Source organism: Siniperca chuatsi, linkage group LG19 (genome assembly GCF_020085105.1).
Source record: "Siniperca chuatsi isolate FFG_IHB_CAS linkage group LG19, ASM2008510v1, whole genome shotgun sequence".
Lineage (NCBI taxonomy): Eukaryota > Metazoa > Chordata > Actinopteri > Centrarchiformes > Sinipercidae > Siniperca > Siniperca chuatsi.
Window position 1 is genome coordinate 23,711,287 of NC_058060.1, and position 20,848 is coordinate 23,732,134.

At 39.3% G+C, this 20,848-nt stretch overlaps 3 protein-coding genes across 3 annotated transcripts in view; 1 reads left to right on the forward strand and 2 right to left on the reverse strand.

Annotated features, from left to right (window-relative positions):
- Positions 1-10,299, reverse strand: part of map7d2b (MAP7 domain containing 2b) — a 33,162-nt gene extending 22,863 nt beyond the window's left edge. Inside the window, exons 1-4 of the mRNA XM_044176019.1 lie at positions 10,014-10,299; positions 8,682-8,765; positions 7,498-7,551; positions 5,467-5,627 (exon numbers count right to left, since the gene is read on the reverse strand). Coding sequence (XP_044031954.1) covers positions 5,467-5,627; positions 7,498-7,551; positions 8,682-8,765; positions 10,014-10,050 — 336 coding nt within the window. The 5' untranslated portion in view covers positions 10,051-10,299. The remainder of the gene's footprint in view (positions 1-5,466; positions 5,628-7,497; positions 7,552-8,681; positions 8,766-10,013) is intronic.
- Positions 1-20,848, forward strand: part of LOC122866379 (hemicentin-2-like) — a 480,239-nt gene that overhangs the window by 187,410 nt on the left and 271,981 nt on the right. The window lies entirely within an intron of this gene.
- Positions 12,441-19,609, reverse strand: eif1axb (eukaryotic translation initiation factor 1A X-linked b). Its single transcript, XM_044176038.1, has 7 exons — positions 19,425-19,609; positions 18,551-18,634; positions 16,761-16,864; positions 16,493-16,543; positions 15,082-15,163; positions 14,529-14,620; positions 12,441-13,859 (listed from the first exon to the last, which is right to left on the reverse strand). Exons 1-7 carry the CDS (start codon positions 19,438-19,440, stop codon positions 13,854-13,856), a joined length of 435 nt encoding a protein of 144 aa, XP_044031973.1. The 5' UTR covers positions 19,441-19,609; the 3' UTR covers positions 12,441-13,853.

Sequence of the window (20,848 nt, forward strand, 5' to 3'; positions counted from 1 at the left end):
GCAGACATTATTTTGTCACAGCAGAAGCCAGAAAAATTGAAATGAAGAGGCAACTCAACTCTCTCTTTCTCTTTTGCTGTGTCTGTCTTCTGGCTTCTTATGTGGATCAGCTTTCTATTTACAACCCCATCCCATCCCATACTGGTTTTTCTAATCAAGGACCATTAATGTGGCAGTTTTAGCAGCAGTGGTATATACAGTAATTTCACAATATAAAGCTGATACACTGCTCCAGTATACAGTCTATGTAGAAAGGATGGAAATGCCCCACCTCAGCATTGTGGGGGGTTTGCTGAAGGTGCATGCAGAGTCACGCACAAACTGCAGGAGGGAGGGGGACGACGGGAGGAGGGGGGGGTTAGAGTCAAGAAGAGGGATTTAAAAAGAGACAGCAGAAATGTAACAGGAGGTGGGAATGGTAGAAGTGGGAAGAGATATACTGCAGATATAGATCAAAGCAGAACAAAGACAGAGAGAAAAGCAGAATGGATGAGCAGACTGCAGCATTTGCTGTGACTTGATGTAGGATTTTAAGAGAACACTAACACAACTGATACAGCACAGATGTTATAGTATAATACAGTTATAGCATAGCTAGTCCTTCGAGGGGTATGAACACATATTTAACCAGTCCCTCATTTGTTCACAGGGGCAATTTTGCCTAATCCACAAAATTGTGAATTTCTATGAGTAGTTTTTGGTAATTAATTTGTAATTTGTTTTATTTATCAGGGGTGGTGTAGGATTTAGCGGTGAAATTGCAGTTTGCAAGCATTCGAATACCGCTCGCCTCACCCTCCCCTTCCAAGCGTGTAGGAGAAACTACGGTGGCCACGACACTCGCAAAAACACGCCATCTAGTGTTTGGTTTGTCCATTCTGGGCTACTGTAGAAACATGGCGGTGCAACATGGCGACCTCCGTGGAAGGGGACCCGCTCCCTCTGTAGATAAAAACGGCTTATTCTAAGGTAATGAAAACGCAACGATTCTTATTTTCAGGTGATTTTACACTAATGAAAACATTCTTTTAATTATTATATTCCATTTGTGCCAAAAGCTCCTCCTAAATGTTGCACACTGGACCTTTAAGTAACATTAATTACAAATGTGGCTGTCATAATGGACTAATTTACATCTGCATCTGCATGATCAGAAAGTTTAATAAATCTACGTGCAAAGATTAAAACCCAGACACACTACAGTATTAATTACAATTATAGTCACTATATATGCATTACACAAACTGACACAATAAAACAGATAAAAACCAGAAACCAGGTGAGCTGTCTGACAGCTAGAGATGACCAGTACGCCTAAATATTTAGCCAAGTAATGACCCAGAACCACTGCTATGATCCCAAACAATCCCCCAGCAAATATGGTCAACGCCCTAAAGGAGCTGACGTTTTTAAACATGACCCTGAAGTGATTCACACTTTCATAATACAATTATTTAGCAAAAATGTATGGAAAAAGTTTTACATGGGCTGTAACAATCACAAAACCACAATCTAGACCTGAAATGGTTAGTCAATTAATCCATTAGCTGATCAAGAGAAGATTAATTACCGACTGTTTTGATAATCAATTAATTGTTTTAGTCCTTTTTCAAGCAAAAAACATTCTCGTTCCAGCTTCTCAAATGTGAGGATTTGCTGCTTTTCTTTGTCATATGTTAGTTAATTAAATAAATTTGGGTTTTGGACAAAACACAATGGACTCTGAGAAAATTTGATTCACAAGTTTTTGATTTCATAGACAAAAACAATTAACTGATTAATCCAGAAAATAATCAGCAGATTAATCAACAATGAAAATAACCGGTAGTCGGAGCCCTACCACAATCCTAGTATCACTATACAGAGTACACAGTAGTACACTGCAGTATACAGAGGTACATGGTATGGAGATGTTGTCTCTGCTACTGTATAGTGAACTGACGAAATATTAATCTACAATAATTTTGATATTGGATTAATTGTTTGAGTCATTTATCAAACAAAAATGGCAAATTCTCTGGTTCCAGTTTTTCCAGTGTGAGGATTTGCTGCTTTTCTCTGTTTTATATCTTTGTATATTGAATTTCATTATATTTTGGACTGTTAATTAATTCATTTAAAGATGTCACATAGGGCTCTGGGAAATTAGTTGTAAGCTAACTGTAACTAAAATAGTTTTGTGAGAAAACTCTGAGCAGTAAATGCTTACAATAAAAGACTAAAATAACATTAAGTTTAAATTATATTAATTCTTCATGAAACCTTTCTGCGTTTCTTCTATATAAGCACATTGATTCTGTAGATGTCTTTTCCTTTTCAGAGGTGAAATATGTGCTTGTCACAGCACTGCGAGCATCGACTGTCTGTTCCAGTAAACGGCACATGATACGCTGGCGGTGATGTCATCGCCCTATGAGACTGACCGGTCATTATGTCAAGTTATGCATATGAGTGTGTGGAGGGGGCGAGAGAGGAGGGGGCCCTTAAATCAATAGAGACAGTGACCCCCTCCTCTGAGCAGTGAATGGTGAACTCTCTGTGGATTAGACTGTCAATTGCCTCAGGGCTTGTTAACCCTTTATATGCTGCTTAGCATTTCAACAGGCACTAATAATTTATATTCTAGGTCGAGCTGAAAGGGTTATCGCACAAACGCAGCACATAATTTATGCTGGACTCTAAAGTGGATTCTAATAATATGAGTCAATGGTTCTCAGCCAAGAGATGCCCACTCATGACTCATGTAGAGTGGTGAGCCACTAACCCGTGAACAATCTCACAAAATCATCTCTGACGGCGTGACTACACATGAGGGCGTTTCAGATTTTTTCAGTCGTGCATCTCACGTGCATCTGACAGAAAAGATTTGCTTCAATTTTAACCAATCCAGCTGTCTACACAGGTTGCATAACGGCTCACGTGGCTGTACTTGCGCTACACATGCGTTAACGCGACCCAAAGCATATTATTACGCTTCAAGTCTGAGCGCTACAAAAATGCGGGTGACCCAAAATCAATACTGTGCCTGAACGCATCCTGTGTAGACACACACGGAGGACTGAAGCTGCTGCTCTGCTAACGTGCTGCTAACGCTACGCCTCCTGTGTAGACACGGTGTGAACGCCTTGCTGCTGTAAAGAGAGTGCCTCGCTCAAGAGCACTTCAGAAGTTGTACTGGTATATTACAGACGATATGTGTGAAGAATTTCAATAGTTCAGCAAACAAGCCTGTTCACATATAGCAGTGTGTCCCTACACATTATTTTACTACCCCATCAATGCTTTAAACATTGCTCCTACACTGAGTATACTGTGGCATAGGCGCTGAATGCCCATGGGTGTCCCACCTCTCGAGCATCCTCAGGGAAATCATACAGTACGGTGACAAAATCGGAAGAATGGGCTGTTGTCTGATGAAGAAAAAGAGAAGATTGGAAATGGTGTCAACTGTGAGCTAAACTGTGTCCATGTCTATATTTAAAGGGAAACTGATTTTACACATCAGCGTGTGTTTCCAGGTGTTGGGGAGCACTACTGCATATGTGAAACAAGTAGTATAAAGCCTTTAGTGTCTCCAGAGGGAGCTGTGGGGAGTCTGATAAATATCCTCACGTGATGTCACTTGAGTCAGCGTCGGTCGGGGCTGAAGACTACAAGTCTGAAACTGAAACAAATCTGTTGGTGTGGAGTTAGAAAGAAGTGAGCTCACCAGACCTCTGCAGCCCGCTGCTCCTCTCTGCTGCAAGCTACAGGCTCCTGGCTACATTAGCCGCTGCTAGCATCACACACCGGAAACTCAGGCCGAACTGTCGGTGGTCAAGTTGCATTGTGGGTAATGTAGGCGCCAGGTTTTGACAAGGAAGAAGAACGCATGGAATAAAACAGACGATATCTCTAGTTCTGCAGCCGTCTGACAGGGCTCTAACAAGTGCACAATAACTTTCAAACCGGTGCTGTTGCAACCAGTATAACACTTCCTGTCCATTAACAACTAGGCCTTTAAAAGAAGAATATGGATAGGATAGGATAGGATTGGGCAAGATGTTTGGCTCCCCCCCACTCAGAAAACGTTCCTGCGGCACCTCTTGGGAGAAAAATAAATTCAGTGCCGACGTACTGATGCAGAAAACCAGCCAAACTTGTCATGTTTCAGTTGAATGCGCACAATTGGTCAGCTGACAGAAAGTCATTAGAGCTTCTGCATTAATTACTTGCTATTCCCTTAAACTCTGGTTCAGCCTAACAACAGCTGGAAATACACTGACTCGGTTATGGATCGACACAATTAATTCAGTGGCAGAGAGCTCAGAGAGAGAAAAAGGGAAAAAGACGCTGCTGGAAAAGACGTTGACTTATAATCTAAGTTATCCTGTGATCCAGTTTCTCAGTTTAAGTTTGTGAATGTCAACAACAGAGTGATGGCAGGACAAAGGGGTTTAAAACGGATTTTAAAAACAGGTATTAATTAATTAATTAATTAATGTCTATTTTGATTAATGTACGTAAGAGTTGCCAACTTGGTCTAGAGGCGATGATTCAGTATCGTTTATCTACCTTCAGCTGAATTGTATCACAATGATATTATATGATCATATTATGTTATCTTTTTACAATAATTTCAAACTAATTGTGATTAAAAATTAACAAAACAAGTTTTTGATTTACAGGTTTTTTTGTTTAATACATAGTGATGGAACACAATTTGTTGCAGGGAACATCAATTTGAATATTTTTTATATATATATATATATATATATATATATATATATATATATATGTATATATACTGTATATTGATATAATAGTGTGATATTGCTTTCCACCATATTGTCCAGCTTTACTTCTACACATAAACCTCCTAACAACACAAAATGTGGCAATATAGGCAGCAAACATGACATCAAATGTCAAAATCTAAATTCTCAGTTATATTCAGTCTAATACGATTAATTTAATTTACAAATTAGTAAACAAGTTAGTGGAGTTGGATTTGGCCGCTTTAACAAACAGGGCTGCGTATTGAATCTGAATATATTTTAATCGTATTGTGTCACTGAAAATGGTCAAAACAAAGTTTTGTTATTGTTACAAAGTTATGATACTTGTTTATTGTTTCTAGTTTACTTATTCTTGAACCAGGATAAAGTTTTGTTAATGTTATGCTGTATTTCATTACAGTTTATTAAATCCTTGTACAGCTTTTTTTCATTCAGGGCTAGGGGTCAACAGACTGTAAAAACCGATATGGCTGATTTACCTTTGGTACAATTAAGGCACAAAAATCCAACCCAACAACCTAAAAAGCTTCTGGACTCTACAGTTTGAATATTTAACACAACTGTAAAAATATAATTTCAGTGTCAGCAGATGTCAGGGTCTCTGTGATTCGACCCAGCGACAAGATCCTGTTTTCTCACTTCTTCTAACGTGTAGTGAATGCATCATTAGCGTGCTGTGACCTCTGACCTTCTCTGCCTCTTGCTGCTGCCGTCTCTTCTCCTCGGCTGCTGCCCTGCGCTGCTGCTCCTTCCTCCTCTGCTCCTCCATCTTCCTCCCTCGCTCCTCGGCGCAGCGCCCCAGCTGCTGCTGCACACGGCGCTCCTTTTCCTGCAGCACCTCCGACATCTCTGAGCACACACAAGTGCAAAGTAACTGAGTACATTTACTCAAGTACTGTACTGAGGTACTTGTACTTAAGTATATCTAATTTATGCTACTTTATACTTCTACTCTACTACATTTTAGAGGGAAATATTGTACTTTTTCTTCCACTACATTTATTTAACTGCTATAGTTACTTTGATTTTACATACGAAACACATGATCAACTAGATTGAAGGCCCCACAGACCCTCACGGGTGTTTTCAGTTGTGTTTCTGATTGGACCGACTCAGGTTGAAGCTCTGCTGGGATTTACATGAGGTCATCATGAACTTATAAAGGTAATAAAGTTGTAAATTGCCCAACAATAAAACTAACGGGAGAGCCCCTGAAGTCCGATGATAACTGTGTGCACAAATTATAATCTTGTGTGCATAAAATAAAAAATCTTTCGGGACCCTGAAGGCTCCATAATTTAACGCTCTGAAAGGGGGCATTTTGCACAGTGAGTACTTTTACTTTTGATACTTTAAGTACATTTTGCTAGTAACACTTTTACTCAAGTAGAATTTTTAGTATTTTTACACTGTGGTATTGTTACTTTTACTTAAGTAAAGCATCTGAGTACTTCTTCCACCACCGGAAGTAAGTACAATTACTCAAATACTTAAATATCAATATTATTTGAGGCACTGGTACTTTATTGAAATATTTCATTTTTTGGGACATTTTCTACTTTTTCTTCACTAAATTTAGGAAATATTGTACCTGTTTCTCCACTACATGGCTGGATTAACCCTTGGGCAAACATTAGCTTGTGTGCCACAATACTGAAATAATAAAGGTCTTCAAAGTAGATTTTGACACAGGGACACATTCAAGTAAGGGTTTTAGGATTACTTGTTAAAGCAGAACTCGCTTTATCATGTCAGTATCATGGTTTAGTGGTGCATATTCCCCAGCAAACGTTTCAATAAAATTAGCACAAACCAGCTGACACACAGTAAGCCGGGGCCGTTGCAGATTCAACATGAGATAAATATGACTGACTGAAAATCTTGCATCTCCAAAATGTCGACTTTTCAGGGCGCCTCTAGGGACTAAGGTGCCGACTGTCAACTCTCTGCTGCTGGCTATCCAATAAAAGCATAAAAAGTCCCTAAAAAACAAAATGTTGCCTTTTCAGGTACAGGTTTAAGCTAAACACTTGTAGACATTACCTTCTTGAATAAAAATGGGAAAAAAAAAACATATTCAGAGGTCTTGGTTTTGATGAGGGTCATGTAGGCCGAAACGTAAGCGAGACATTACCTGGAGAAAATCAGACAACACTTTTCTTCAAGGTCCACTTACTTGGCTTGTTCTGGAGCTTTCGGCGGTATCACAAGGTCCTCATCAGCAGATTGAGTTTGCTCGGTTGCCATGGAAACGTTGACGTCAGCAGAGATGATAAAGCACAGAGATGCTCAGAATCGTGGAAACTTCTGCACTTCCATGGAAACTCAGCACGCTGATGAGGGCCGTGTAATACAGTGAAAAGCTTCAGAACAAGCAAGTAAGTGGACCTTGAGTTAAGACTGTTTCGTCAGTTGGAAGGTTTTCACTCAACAATGAGTATTTTTACTTGAGATACTCAAGTTTATTTTACTGCTAATATTTATATATGTTTTTTAAGTTAATATTTAAATGTAGGACTTGTAATTGAGTATTTTTCCACTGAGGTACTGACATTTTTACTACAGTAAAGGATCTGAATACTTCCTCCGCCACGAGCAAGTACACATCCACCCACACTACACCCATAATGTGTGTGTGTGTGTGTGTGTGAGTGTGTGCCAGTGACAGATGAACAGGACTGACCACACAGAGCTCCACCAGCTAGAGAGTTACTCATACCTTGTGTCTTCTCTCTGTCCTCCCGTCGCTCTTTTGCTAAATTCAGCCGGGAGCCTTGAGACAGGTGAAAGACAAAATAATAGATTAGCTACCTGTAGGTTGTACATGTGTTTTATATTCAGTGGTGCTTTCAGTGGTGGAAGAAGTATTCAGATACTTTAAGTAAGTAAAAGTACTAATACCACACTGTGAAAATACTCCACTACAAGTAAAAGTCCTGCATTCAAAACCTTACTTACCTGTAAGTAAAGGTATGTAAGTATTATGAGCAGAATGTACTTAAAGTACCAAAAGTAAAAGTACTCACTGGGCAGTAAAACGCTCCTGTCAGTGTTTTATTATATCTGATGTTTCTGGATTCATATTCCTGCTGCATTATTGTGTGTGTTGCATTTTACTGCTGCAGATGTTAAAGGTTGAGCTCATTTTAACTGCTTTATATACTGTTGGGTAGTTTAATCTGCAGCAATGCATCATGGTCTATAAGATCATCATGTGTTTGTAGCGTCGCCGTCCTGTGAGAACCACGTATCTCTAAAAAGTCTTCATGAGCTCAGAAAAACAGCCTTTCACTTCTGTGACGATGCATTTTCTCAGCACATAACGGAAACACTTCATCCTTCAGTTTATCACAAATATTCAAACATCACCAAATTTGGAGATACGTGGTTTTTACTGGACAGGAAGGGTGTAAAAAAATGGAAGTAACTAAAGCTGTCAGACAAATGTAGTGGAGTAAGAAGTGCAATATAGATGTAGTGCAGTAGAAGTACAAAATAGCATGAAAAGAAAAGACTCAAGTAAAGTAAAAGTACCTCGAATTTCTACTGAGAAAATAACTTAGTTACATTCCCCTGCTGGGTGCTTTCATATTGTATCATGTATCTGTAAGTTCAAGTTCAAATTTGTCATTTCAACCATAAAAAATGCACTTAAATGAAAAGTATTTTCTCACAACTCCAGGGTTTAAAACATAAAAACGTTGTGACAGAAACATTTTAAGATCATAAATGTTAGTCAGGATAATAATAGGTGGACTCAGATAATAATTCAAACACCACATGCAGCATTGCCACTTGGTAGGTGTTTTCATCTTGATGCTGTCATATTTTCAGTTTGTTCTGCCCTGGATTATGAAGATAACGGAGCCACATCAAAAGGTGTGAATGTGATTAGAAGTTTACCTGGAGGGCTTCTGTGACTGGTTGGTGATCGAGCAGGAGATGCATTCCTATTGGTGATCAGCGGTGCAGGAGGAGGGGCCAGCGCTGTGTTTCGGAGAGAACAGTCAAACACGATTCATGCTACGCTGGTCAAATACAGCTTAAAATGTAAAGATGGAGTCGCGAACGTGACACCTGCATTTGTCAACATGGAAGGGACTCCAATACTAGCAATCACACTTACTTGTCATGGCGTCCAAATGCTATAAATCTCCTGTCAGTCACCGTATCACCTTTGGGGTCAGGTGTCAGTATAAGCAAGGACCCCTGAGTGTAAGCCTCAGCCTTCTTCCTGTTATGTTTTCAATTCTCAGTCTGTCAAGCTGACATGAAAGCTGCCAGAGGACAACTTATCGACCAACGTCTGTGTACGCACACAAACACACAGGGTACGGCTGCGAGCATCCTCTCAGCACATATACACACAGTTATCAGATGTGCAAATATATGAAAATCTGAGCTGAGTCGGAAGTGGGTTCTACTCTAGGTTCTAGTCACATGCAAAAAAAATAAATAAATCAATCAGATGAATCACATGTTTTAAAGGCGTAACAGCTTATTTCACTTGAGGTATGTGACAAATCACCACCAAGCTGATAATAAGGCATTAATGAAGGAACATGGCTGATTTAGCAGTCAGCCTGTCAGTCAGGAAACAGGGATGCAGTGGAGCGTGTACATGAGAAAATATAATGCAGGATATTAAAAAGAACAGGACTCGACGTATATTTTGCAGTATATGCCAACATACAGTATTCTCATTAAGAATATACTGTATTGTATTATTCAGAAAGGCTACTACATATGAAACGCAGCAATAATTGATTTATATATTGTATGGCATGTATTAGATTTATACATATATATTCCGACACTGCAATAAGTATTTCAAGAGGCTACATATCAGTGTTACATGTGAAACAATGCTGAAAATGTTGCAGTAACAATGACTGATCTATGCAAATACCTAAAAACCTAGGATGCCAATATATTAATAATGATATATTTACAGATGCATTACTAAAAACCTACCTTACCCATTTTATTGGTGACATTATTCTTTAAGATATAAAGCACAAACAGAGCATAGCATGACATTAAGAAGTATCAAAACTGTGGTGAACCTTGCTGCCAGGCAAATTCATATTATTTCAGTCTTAGCAAGAAGTATAACTCAGATATTTGTTGTCTCGGGCTTATCCATCTCGTTACAAACAGGGTGTCTGTATGTGTGCAGGGAGATTTAAACACTCATTCCTGGGAAATGTATAAATGAGAGCATGTTTTCCTCACCTGTCATCTCAGGGCGGCTTGCAGCCACTTCAGTCATCTCAAAGGTCGTCGAATATGTTCACCAGAGCGACCTCACAGGTGCCAGAAACCCGCTGAAAACCACACAGGAGAGCGCCACCGGTGCAACACAATGACTCAGGAGAAGACGGAGGAAAATATGATGCTAGGAGACTATGGTAGAGAGACAGAGAGGGGAGGGAGGGGGCATCCATATACAGTTTGCCTCAGAGCTAGCATAAATGCTAGTTTTCTATCTGAGCATTATGCTACATAGTGTAGCTGTGATTGTGTGTTCGCCTAAAATAGCATCACTGCCAATATTGTAGCCATATTTTTTTTTAAATATTATTAATTGTTCTATGTGGCGGTTAATGTTCAAAAAAAAAAAAAGAGTGATTTACTTGTGTGAAATAAATGAATGTGTTTCGTCGCGGTACATTTACTCTTTACGTACGTTTCGGCTGCCTAACCTGTGACCGCTTCACAGTTGGCTCATTTACATATTAATGCGCCGAAAATCACTACTCACGCTGTTATGCGTCGCCTAGCAACCAGGTAGTGCTGCTGCACCAGAACTATGTAGCCCGGCGGAAGAATAAAACCAACTGTCGTATAAAAATACAATCATAAACGGCTTTATTAAATGTTTAATTAAATTCTGTTTTAATACGAACGCGTGTTATCGCGGTTCGCCTCCCTCTCTCTCTCACCCGGCCTCACTCACTGCTTCATTTGGCGCGGCATCGTGGCCCGTGTCAGAGCGCACGTGCCAGGGACAAGCGAGACCCAGCGGCGGTGTTACGTCATACTTGTATCAAACCGAGGCTGGCAGCTGATGACGTGCAATATGGGTCAGTGCTGCTCACACACACACACACACAGGTGTGCTGAAGCAGTACCGGTACACACAGGTGTACTGTCAGATGGCAGCTCTATAAATAACTACGCATTATTAATAATAATTGTATTTTATTGGAAATAAACCAGCATGAGAATCATGATCACATACTGTATGTGTTTGATATGTTGTTCAAACAGCCCTACAAATAAAACCTACACAGCTAGCAGACCTCCTATGATTTTTTTCTATTTAAAAAAATAACAATACCTTGAAAACAGACATCTTAATTACTGATCGCCCTCGTTGATCTTGGTCAACAGTAAATTAGGGCCTCTTACTGGGGATAACCATTACACAAATACACACATGTAGAATATAATAAACTCCAATCAAAATGTGTTAATTTATGTTTATACAATGAACACTTAAATGGGTTGCTGTTGACAATTAATACCAATATCAGATATGCAGTTTTAAACCTAAATTCAACTGCAAATGCAAAAAAAAGCAGATTAAGCTTTATAGATCTTTTATTTCTTTATCATACTTTTAGTCAGTAGCTAACCAGACAGCCGTACCAAGGGTCACATGAAAAAATATAAATTAATACTAACATTGCTTGTTAAAAACACTTTGAAATGTGGCTGAATTAACATTAGGAACCCACCACTGTATGCCTATACTTAGTTTGTTATGATCCAATAATTGTTTAATCAGTTTTGTGGCCGTGACACCAGAGAGGAAGAGGGATTTTATATTTATTTACGTTTATGAGGTAAAGTCTGCTGCAGTAATCTTATTCTCCCCATGATATTTATATTTTCCTTCAAGCAACATTCAAAATGTAGCCGTAATAAAGAATTAACATAATATTCATGCTGTGACTCCAGAGTTTATATTGGCCTTAAATTGGTTTTGCTGTGGTATAATTAAAAAAACATACTGGTTTGTGTTGTTGTGGCAGAGAAAGGCAGACAAAGAAGTCATCTTTTTAAGTCTCAGGGTGTTTGCAACCTTCGTAAAATATTTCACATTGATTGGAAAGCAATTAGGCCTAATAATACTGTATTCTAATATTTTGGCATAAAGCATTAAAAGCGTTCAAGCTTTGTAAGACCTGTAATAGGATTCCCCCACTTGTCAAGAACTTTCAAGGTGTTGCGTTGGGAGAATCCAGAAAATGTGCACGTTTTGGGAAAGAAAACTAGACAACATGAGATCTTTTTTTAAAAAACAAAACAGTAAAAGCAACTTTCATGCCACTGTAGGATAAGAGAAGGTCAAAGCAAAGGAAACCCCCCCACACACCAGGTGGGTCAGAGATCAGGCTCAGATACAGCGTTGACCCTGGATTCACTGCAAGGACAGACTCTTCCTGTCTTCCATCTGATGATAAAAATAGTATCAGGGCAGACTCGTTGTGCCCTGTCGACACCCAGCAGCCCTGGACGTTCTTGGCTTGGACCTCTGAAGGGCACGAGGCCTCTTCCTCAGAGTGCTCCTTCTGCATTAAAGCTCAATCTCGCCACCGTCAGACCGGCACGTGGAAGTGCGTGTAGCGCCGACAAATCACTATGCCAGGTCAGTGGAGTTAAGATCTTTATTGGAAACCCAGCCTTCAAACATCATGGTACATTTTTTATTAATTCAGAGTTACAGCAACAGGCCCCATGTGGTCTAGAGCAGTGGTTCCCAAACTGAGGTGCTAGGCCCCCTCAGGGAACATGGAGGAGTTTCCAGAGGAGGGGTGGGGTGGGGGTGGGGGATAAAGTACTATATATGTATCAGTTATTAGATTTTCTAGAGGTTCTGAGGTTTTACTGGTGTGTGTGTGTCTGCGTGAGAGTCATTAAGGTTTGGGAACCGCTGGTCCAGCATGAGACAGAGCGGCCGAACGGGCCGAGCGTCACTGTGTGTGCAGCCAAGAGTTCAAAACAGAACATGGAAACGGGAAACAGACAGAAACACAAATAAGGGAAACAATACAAAAATACATTTTGATTCTTCTTTAGATTCCAGGGGAGAGGGATCGCCTTCATTCGGCCATGGTTCAACCCAAAACGAGCAAATAGTTCATTGTAATACGTTGTCTGCGGGATATGACGTAAACATAATGAAAACACAAGATACAAAGCCATAACTCAAGTGTTATTTTCTTTCTTCTGTCATTAATAAACAGCTTTCAAACTGTCTAAAACTTTATTAACTGTCTTACAGGCTACAGCTACAATGACACAGGACTGCCAAAGGGAAAAAGAAAACCAAAATAAACCCAAAATTGTTTATCTTTTTATTAGTGAATCCAGAGATTCTGTATTTGTTGCTGAATTCCACATAGTGTGAAGTCAATATAAATACATTTTTTAAAAAGATGACGCATTTGGTGTGAGATATTTTGCAGTCATGGTGTTGGCGTGAGCCTCCTCTAAATAGTTCGAGAATGTTCCTCGGACAATACAAGAAGAAAAAAAATATATATATAAAGAAAGAAAACCTCCGCAAATGAGACGGCAAATTAGCCGTTTTGTTGGTGTTAGAAGTAAAAGGGTAAAAATCTAGCAATGCTCCAGATCTTCACCCTGAATGTGACGCTGGTGATCAGCCTACTCTGATTCTCCAATCCAACTGCATGAAGGCAAAGGAAACAAACTGTCTGCATCACCGCCCATCACCAGGCAGCCTGCTGCATCGCCCTCCAGTTGCTACGAGTGATAACTGAGACAGTCTTACTAAAGCAGCATCATTCATGTTCATTCATCTTAACAAACTCAAAAGTACTGGTGTCGTTTCCCCCCCCCCTACCTGAAAGTCCTCCAAACAACAAAGACGTCTACTGATGGTTAACAAACTGGAATAAATTGAAACATACTGTATATTAATAAAGTGTATTGGATTGGCATAGGCTGATCTTAAAATAATCATTATCGGTGCATCGGCTCAAACGTCCCAATCGGAGCGTCTCTAGTAAAATCCCACCTCCCCCCTCTAGTGGCAGGTCTTTAGATCTGGAAAAGAGAGAAAACAGAATTATTTCAACTTTTATTCATATGCACTTTTAAAATATTGTCATTTTGTGCTTTAAAAGGAAAGTTATTGGAACATTATTGGAGTTTCTGCTAATTTCCTGCATTCATTTGACATCACTGAAGATGCTTATCCAGCTTTTTAATCGTGTTAGGAGAAGGGCTGCAAGTAAAGATTATTTCATTATCAATTACTCTGCCAAATAAATTATAACTGTTTGGTTTCAGACTTCTACACCCAAAAATGTCCAGTTTACTATCATATTAAACAAAGAAAAGCAGGAAATATTCACATTTGAGAGGAAACCTGGCAAAAAAACTATCAAAATACTTGACGATGACTATTTGTTGATTGATTAAAAGAATAATAGACTAATCATTTGAGCTAGGAGTTATTTGATCCTTTCCCTCACCTATTCAACCAAGTAGTAAAAAGGAACTAAAGCCTCCTGGGTAGGGCTGGGTATCAAAAATCAATACACTTATGTAGCACTTAGTATTAAAAAAATAAATGCATTTTTATTTAGGCAAAGTTTCTGACTTGGGTGTTATACTGGCAACGGAATTTAAAAGAAGATACCCAGCCCGACTCCCATGAACTAAACTAATGACGTAAAAGGAAAGGTTAATTATAAAATGAAAGGAGCTTACATCATCAATGTCCTCATCATCATCGCCAATGTCATCGAACTGGATCTCGTCGTCGTCTCCAGGCCCGAAGGTGTCTGTCTCGTTGATTTTGGCTGCAAGATGGAATACATGGGGGGAGTGTTAGAAAGGAAATACTATGTTTATGAACCAGGAAAAAAGTGTTTCTACTACATTGTAATGAACTGAGAGTGACGTGAAATACTGCATAAAGTATTTAGTATACAAGTTGCAATGAAGGTCAGGAAAGTGAGGACCTCTGCTGTTTAAAGTCAGCAACTGCATGCATGATTTCACCGATTCCACCATTACTGAACGGGTAGATTATGCAAGAATACAGCTGCTACAACAGCAGTCTGGTAATGTTAGAAACAATGAACACAGAGGTTTGCTTTGGGCTAAAAAGGAAATGTCACAGTCTCATCAGTCTGAGCTGAATAAACAGTGTTTATGCCACGCACTATAAATAAATTCCTGGACTTGTTTCACTACAGTGACGTTCGGTTTTTGGATCCGGTAGCTGTGGTGTTGGCATGACGTGTGCGGTTTAACTCACCGTGCTCTGGCAGCTCTCCGTAGGCTTTCAAACTGCGAGCCTCGTCCGCGTTGTACTTGAGGATGACATCAGCTTTGTTATCCTGAAACAGAAGTTGAGCTATGAGACGGCGTCCGAGGCATTGCAGCGTTTAGGTTATGAAATGAATTGTCAACAAGTTGAGTCAACTGAAGGTAACTGTACTAAAACCTGATTACACAGGTGATGGATTGGGGCAAAAAATGTGTAAATGTTATGGATAAAATGATAATCTGAAAAGAAAAAACAAGGTGAAAAAACACTTGTACTAATGACTGTAGGAACAAAAATATATCACTGGACCTATTAATCTATATCTATATATCTGAAGTGTTTAGAGCTACAGCAGACAATGACATGCTGTCTAAATAATAACTTTGCTTTTTGCTTAACATAAAGTGCTTAAAATCTGTTGAAATATTCTGTAAATAATATTATAAAGAGTACAGTCTAGACCTGCTCTATAGGAAAAGTGTGATAAGATAACTTCTGTTATGAATTGGCGCTATATAAATAAAATTTAAATATAAAATATAATTATACATTGAAAAGTAAAAATAAATAAATGAAATGAGAAAATAAGAAATACAAAAAAATAATATAATCCAGGATATATAAAATAATGCCAGTCACTTATAAGCCAATTTAAAAAAGGAGTGCTTTCAGCTAACATTTAACAGAAAATACCGACGAATACTGCGTGGATTGTGAACAGACAGCAAAAGAAAGGTCACCCTTGGCGGCGAATCTGGGCTTATGAGGAACTGTGAGAAGAGCTTTTTTGCTGAGCAAAGCATGCGCCCTTGTATGTATGAGCTTAGCACATCAGAAATTAAACTCCGAGCCAATGAATTTAATACCTTGTAATCAGGGAAAGGATACTAAAATTGGGATAGCATGTTAATTTCTCTTAGTTTCCGTTAAAAGCCGAGCAGCTGCATTTTGTACCAACTGAAGATGATTTAGTGCTTTTTTACTAAATGTGCAATAAATACAGAGTTACAATAATCTAGATGGGATGAAACTAAGGCAAGAATAACTTTCTCCAGGTCAGCACCAGACAGAAAGTGTTTGATTTGTGAGATTAATGGGTAAAAACAAGACCAAATATCTTGCAGTTCAGATCTGAAGAGGACCTTTTGTATCTGCAACACTAATGTTTCTCCACGGCAAAAAAACCAACAACAAATAAATCAGGATCAGTTTTTGTTGAACCTCATATTGATTTACATTTTCAGACATCTATGTCAGTAACTGTTCCTTCTTCCATTTCAGAGCACAAAAAACCCAGAAGAAGTTGCTGCTCATTTATCTGACGACAGCAAGAAGAGCTGTGCCACGTCAGTTCAGTGTCAACAGTCTGATCTGTGTCATGTGCAAGCGACCAACACACCTGGTAATCTCTCAGTCCGACCAGGATGATGTCCGACGTGTTAATCCAAACCTAGAGGAAAACAAAGCAGAGGAGAGATTACACTGTGTCGTACGGCAACACACTGCACTTTGTGACCCTCACACACGCGCGGTCAATTGAGTCCACGCTGCCACATTAACGGTGCCTGGCTGACCATTGAAAACTCGCCAAATCAGCATTACGTCAGGGGGTTTCCTGTGTGTGCTGGTGGGGAAAAGGTGCGAGGGGATGGTCAGGAAATTCCTACCTTTTTCCGGAGTTTTCCTCTGATGTGGCAAAGCCGCTTGGTTCCATCAAAGCACATGGCCTCCAGACGTCCGTTCCCCAGCATTTTAATCACCTGAGCATATTCTGGAAGACACGAGAGAGCACAGGACGGTTAATCCAGGGTAATAAACTGAGCAAAATTAGCTTAAAATCAGAGATCATTTACATTAACCAAGTGCTGAGCCAGTTTTACCAAGACATCACGTGGAGGTCCTGCTCTTAAAACCTGTGGGCTGGTAAATAGTAGCTGGTGCGTTTTGGGACAAGTGCTTTATAGATACGAAACCCTATAAAAAGGTCAATGAGATAAAATATATGAAATAAAACACGTAATATAATTAACAGGGTTTCCTGCTGTGCCTCTGCTAATGTCAGAATTACAGATTACATTTTTTTATTAAATATAACAGACGTATTAAGCTTGAGGGAAAACGAGCAGTGGTGTTACATCACACAGCAAATCTAACATTTAACGAGCGAGGTGATTGTTTAAACTGTCTTCTAGTAACTACACTGATGGGCGACACTTTAGTTTAAAAACACATTAGTATTAATTTCATTGTTCGAAGCTACAGTGTCTGACATGATACCAAATTTTCCTGTGATTCTGGAAACATAATTTGATAGAAAAGTACAGGATGAAGGACTAAAAAAAAAGAGCTGAGGGACAGAAAACAGAAGAGGTCTCAGCATCGCTGGTGTCTGAATATGAACGTTCAACTGTTGTAATTGTACAAAAAAGGCCAGTAAAGAACAAGAAGGAGAGCTTTTGCATAAGAAGGTTGTGTAGTTATCACAATATTCATAACCCCTGCTCCAAACATGTCTGTGTGCATTATGTAAGCCTTGCCTTCACTACCTGAAGGTCTTCCTTAAACCAGTGAAGCCTCCTCCACACACTGGGCTCACTTCCACGCCAACCGGGGTTTTGGCAGCACTGAGCACCGCAGTCGAAGCCGATACTACCATTTGGTGAGGCTCTCAGTAACAATGTCTGCTGCATGTCAACAAATCCTTCACTTTAAACATCGCTGCTGAATTTATATTTCTTCAAACATGATCTGTATATTGTGCAGATTTTTTTTTGACTCGGCACCCTTCTGTAGGTTTCTCTTGGCTAAATTAGATTTTTCTGAGGCCCTTAAAAAATTTGTTTTTACCACTACACACTAGTGCTGAAATAACGTGTAGGGCTGCAACTAACACCTAATTAATTGTTTAGTCCACAAAAATGTCAGAAAATAGTGAAAAATGCTCATCACAATTACCCAACGCCCAAGCGGACATCCTCAGACCGCTTGTTTTGTGCAACCAACTGTCCAAAAGATATTCAGCTCATAAAATCAGAACATATTCACATTTGAAAAGCCGGAACCAGTGATTTTCTGGCCCCTTTTGCTTAAAATTAATGATTAAATTATGAAGTAATTGCCAAATGGTTGCCAACTAATTTTATGTTGGTTGACTGAGCATTTAAGCTACTTTTCACAGTTTTTCACTAACGTAAATTACAGTCCTCTGCTTATGTCTACTAACAACAGGATAACGTCAGAGTTACTACAGTGGCTCATGTTGTCCTCTTCAGACCAAATGCAAACAAGTTCATTCTGTCCTTGATTTGGCTTTAAAAAGGGATGTAACTAAACACTTTGTTCTCCTTGGAAAGACAACTCTCCAGTGCAAAGACAGACAGTGATGGATCTTTAGATAACTGTCCTCTGTGTAGTTTTTCCAGCTGGCTCTGGAAAATGTACCAGAACCGGTACTCACCCTGTCCATCCTCTTTGAACACCAGCTCTCTCTTCTCAGACTCATTCTCGTTCTTTCCACGTCGCCGGTTCTTTCCTCCTTTACCTGTTGACAGAGACAGGTAGATATCAGTAAATGTTGTCCATGCAAAGTTAATGGGATCTATTCACCGAGTTAACGACGTTCATCAGTTACTTCTCGGTTTATGTTAAATCTACTTGTCGTCGTGACAGTTTCTAGTTGACACACTTCCTCCGCAGATGATCGGCCTCTAAACGGTTATTAACACATAATTTAAATGGTAGTGTCAGCTACTCTCTGCCTGACTGGGAAGACTAGAGATGACAAGAACAGTAACGTTAGCTAACGTTTAAGTTGACGTTACCTTGCTAGTTCGCTAATCTAAGTGACATGCCAGAAACATAACGCTCCAATTAGATCCTCAAATTAGTTTTAAAAGCCGGTATAGTGTTAACTTGCGTTATCAGGGGTTAACTTAAGTGAAATAAAGTCGCAGATGCCACGGGCCAGAGCGGGTGGGGTTTAACTAGCAACTAGCTAGCTAGCTAGTTAGCTGTGTCAGCTAGCAACGGAATTACACTGCCAAGTACGTTATTGTAGCTAGCTAGCTGGCTGGCTAGCAGGCACAAAGTGTTGAACAACTTTATCTGACCTAAACTAACTTCATCATTATCTCAGCCAAATTCATGTGTAGTGACTAAGTTACACGCAGATACCACTGACGAGGTTAATAAAGGACTCTAATTCACGTTGCTAACTAGCGTTAGCTGGTCGGTGTCACGTTTTCACTGCGTGTGTCTTCACGGCGGGCTCGACAGCGCGAGGACAATCACCGACACTGAAACATACGTTAACGTCTTCCTCAGTCGCTTACCTTTATTTTTTGGCATATTCTTTCACGCCTCGGACACGTTAATCCCGCTCGGTAGAAACGAGTAACTGTTAAACAACAACTGTTTACAACAGTCAGCGAAAGCACAGGTCTAAATTGACTGAACGATACGAGAAGCTAGCTAGTCACTGTTGATTCTCTCCGCCGGTTTGCGCATGCGCCCGCCAAGACATTCAAAACTCCATTGCTTTATTGTAATAGCTGATTGTTACAGGGACAATAGACCGTCGTTAACGGCTAAACGGCAGGTAAACACTCAAAATTAGTGGTGGAAGAAGTATTCAGATCCTTTACTTAAGTAAAAGTAGAAATACCTAAAATACTCTCTTACAAGTAAAAGTCATGTACTTAGAGTACAGCTGCATTATCAGCATAATATCAAAAGTAAAAGTAGACTCTACTCATTCCACAGAAAATGATTATTATCATTGAATCATTATTACTGATGCATCAGTGTATAAGTAGCATTTTAAAAATATTGCGCTACTCCCGTGCAATATTTAGTTTTCCTATGTTAGTTTTTCCTATTTATGGATATTGATATTATATACCTCCATTACTGCTGTGCAATATCTTAATAATCCCAATAAGCTACACTTAACTCGACAGTACAGGCACCACTACTTATTACTAATATTATTACATTGCATTATTATACTGTATTATCATCATCAACCGGTAAACCCACTTGGTACTTCACACTTATTTTATCTTATACCTATACCCACCTGGTAATTAGATTATTTTCTGACCTGTTTTTATAGTGTATTGTATTATATTTTTTGCTAGTACTTTCTCCATTGTGCACTGACGTGAAGGTGAGCTGCTGTAACAAAGAGTTTCCCTACGGGGATCAATAAAGTATTTCTGATTTTGATTCTGATTCTGAACGACCTGAATGTGTTTTACTGTAGGTTTGATAAGCCGTCAGCCTGGACCCCCTGCAGTTTGCCTATAGGTCAAACAGGTCAGAGGATGATACAATCAACATGGGGCTGCACTACATCCTGCAACACCTCGACTCCCCGGGGACCTACGCAAGGATACTGTTTGTGTTATCGTAGCCGGTCAAGGTGAAGCTAATTTTAACTATTTTATATAAAGTTAGGTAGCTTAACCTATAAACTGATCATATATTTTGAATGTCAAATCTAAAGTGACTCCAGCTGTCAGATAAATGGTGTGAAGTACACCACATTCACATTTTTATCTGAAAGCAGATCCTGATTTTACCTGAACTGGTTGTTTATTTTATTGCTTTTGTGTATTTTATGTATTTTATTTCTTAATAATTCGTCATTCACTGCGGTATTTTATTTCTCTTGTTGTGAAGCACTTTGTACTTTGTTTTGATAAGTGCTCTATAAATAAAGTTTTATTATTATTTTTAAGTACTTCCTGCTGAA

Excerpts from the sequence above, each read along its gene's own strand:
- eif1axb (XM_044176038.1), bottom strand. Across the intron at positions 16,865-18,550 it reads GTTCAAAGAGGATGGACAGG|AATATGCTCAGGTGATTAAA; the intron begins GTGAGTACCGGT and ends CGTGTCTTCCAG. Across the intron at positions 15,164-16,492 it reads TCGGACTGAGAGATTACCAG|GATAACAAAGCTGATGTCAT; the intron begins GTGTGTTGGTCG and ends CTTCTGTTTCAG.